Source organism: Galeopterus variegatus, unplaced genomic scaffold (genome assembly GCF_000696425.1).
Source record: "Galeopterus variegatus unplaced genomic scaffold, G_variegatus-3.0.2 Scaffold2468, whole genome shotgun sequence".
NCBI classification, from domain to species: Eukaryota; Metazoa; Chordata; class Mammalia; order Dermoptera; family Cynocephalidae; genus Galeopterus; species Galeopterus variegatus.
In genome coordinates this window covers 283,402-285,679 of record NW_007728579.1, presented here as the reverse complement: position 1 = coordinate 285,679, position 2,278 = coordinate 283,402, and the positions used below count along the sequence as shown (strand labels likewise).

The window sequence follows — 2,278 nt, the reverse complement described above, 5'->3', positions numbered from 1 at the left end:
CATCTGTGGGGGGGAAAGTCTTACTTTTCTAGTCGTGTTGTTGTTGTGATTGTTTATTTATTAGTCTTTATTGTCAAAGACTTAGAGTGACTATCTCCCTTATTTTAGCATGGACCTGCAGCAGTGATTTTGGTCTGACATTAATGTGTTGTTATGTGTTATTGAAGATGACCCATTCAAGATAGAGCTGGAACTTTTAAGTGCTTTGAGCTTCTGGAAGTTGTTTATAAAAATCAGAAGACCTCTTGAGTGAACTAAATTTTCTTAACCATCTGGTCTCAGCTGTTATGATGGCTCAAAGTGGAGGCTTATATTGTCTTAGCAGCAATATAGGATATCTTAAGAAAGTCCCAAGGCTTTGGTTAGCTTATTCAGTCCATACCACTTTTACTCAGCTGAGTCTCTTACTCATTTTCAGAAAGATTCCGTCATAGTTCTTAGTGATACATTCCAGGAGTGAACAATTGTCATCCCCCAAAAATATTTCTTTCATCTACTCTCCTATGCAGGACTCCATTGAATCTTCATTCAACATTGATAGAGCTGCTGAATAGTGCATTATTTTACTGTAGGTAATAAAACTTGGAGTTCAGTTACTTTTTAAAGAAATACCTTACCTTTCCCTAGGCTAAATACACTTCCTGATCTAACTATGGAGATCAAAGCAGCAAACAGAGGTTACTCCAGAGCCCCTTTGTTCCAATTTTTATTTTTATTCATACCACAAATGTGTAAAAGTGGATCTTTATTTTTTAAGTGTATTATCAAACATTTAGCAGTGAGTTCTCAACTGCAACTCTCTCGATTTATGACTGAGCTCTTACTCTCATGAGTAATTGTTATCTAAATGCTACTTTTTATGACAAAAGAAGAAATATGTTATACACCGTTATTATTACACCATTCTTCTTGAAACATGTTTTTGGCAACTAATAACCTTTTTTTTTTTAAATATAGGATGTACCAATGGGTCAGCATAATTTTCAAAATCGCACCTTAAGGTATAGTATATCTTTGACTGTCTAATTTTTGAAGGCTTATTGCTTTTAATTTATTTCTGAAAGTAATTATCATCAATTACAGTAATTTCAAAGGCTAATTCTAAAAGAGCAGCTACTTGTGAAAAGCCCTATTAAAATGCTTTCAGCTTCTAAAAGTAGGATTATGGTCTATTATTAGAATTAAGAGAGGGAAAGGAAAAACACCACCTGGTAGTCACTTTAGACTGTTAAATTGTTTTCTTAAAATGACTGTTCTTAATATTGATGTGTAGTAAAACATTGAATTGCCTTAAAAGTTTTGCATTGAATCCTAAAGATAAAAGCAAGAAAAGTCTAGCCTTTCTATAACAAAATGAAGGGAAGCCCACCCTGCTCAAAAAAGAAAAAAAAAAAAAAACTTTCTATAAATGTCCACATGTGCACCTGTCACCATTCACTATAAAATCACATGCACTAACCCCCTTTTCCCCCATGTTTCTCTATTTTGGGGGCTCAGAGTTTTATTTTAATATTGGTTTGGGAGTTAACCAAACCAATATGAGGCCATTTGGATAACTAATTTAAGACCTGGGCTTGAAAGTTAAAGCAGCCTTTCTTTCCCCACAGAGACATCAGTTTATTGGAAGTATTGTTAGTTTTACAAAAACAAAGGAAAAATACGAGATCCAACATATTTTCTTGTAGAAAATGCATTGTATCCACATAAAAATAAACAGAATTAGATTGTTATCTTCCAAAGTATGGCAGTAGTGCACATTATCCCAGAATCCTCCTGTGTGACTTTGTTGTAATGAACTCTAATTTGTATTTTGTGTAAAATTTGAGATTTTAACATTGAGATATAACACTTATAGCCCTTATGTCGTGAGGATAATCAGGTTCTTGGGCTTTTGAACCGTTATTTTTAAATGGCATATGCCCTATTTAAGAGAACATAAGCTAATTTTAGGAATATTACGGACCCCATGAGATACCTTGAGAAAGCACAATCCCCTTAAGGCCAGTAAGACGACAGCACATCTGTGAGCTGCTCCCCATGAACATTTCATGGACTTCCTTCCACTTTGTCTTCAATATCTCTCCTGTTATCTACCTCCTCCTCCCTGCAATGCGGTGCAAGAGTCTCTTTATTGGAATTACAGAAGGAAATGCCTTATGGAACCCCAGTATTATGGGGGCACTGTCTTCTGGAATGAGTGCTGTCTGGAAGACAATGAGAATAAGCTGTCGTTTTTATCCGTACCAGGCCATAGAAAATCGGATTTCATCCCTACAGC

At 35.3% G+C, this 2,278-nt stretch overlaps 1 protein-coding gene across 1 annotated transcript in view; it reads left to right on the top strand.

Moving 5' to 3' along the window:
* ADCY2 (adenylate cyclase 2 (brain)) overlaps nt 1–2,278 on the top strand; it is a gene marked incomplete at its 5' end in the record, with an annotated part of 126,553 nt that overhangs the window by 4,053 nt on the left and 120,222 nt on the right. Inside the window, one exon of the mRNA XM_008581801.1 lies at nt 958–1,001. Coding sequence (XP_008580023.1) covers nt 958–1,001 — 44 coding nt within the window. The remainder of the gene's footprint in view (nt 1–957; nt 1,002–2,278) is intronic.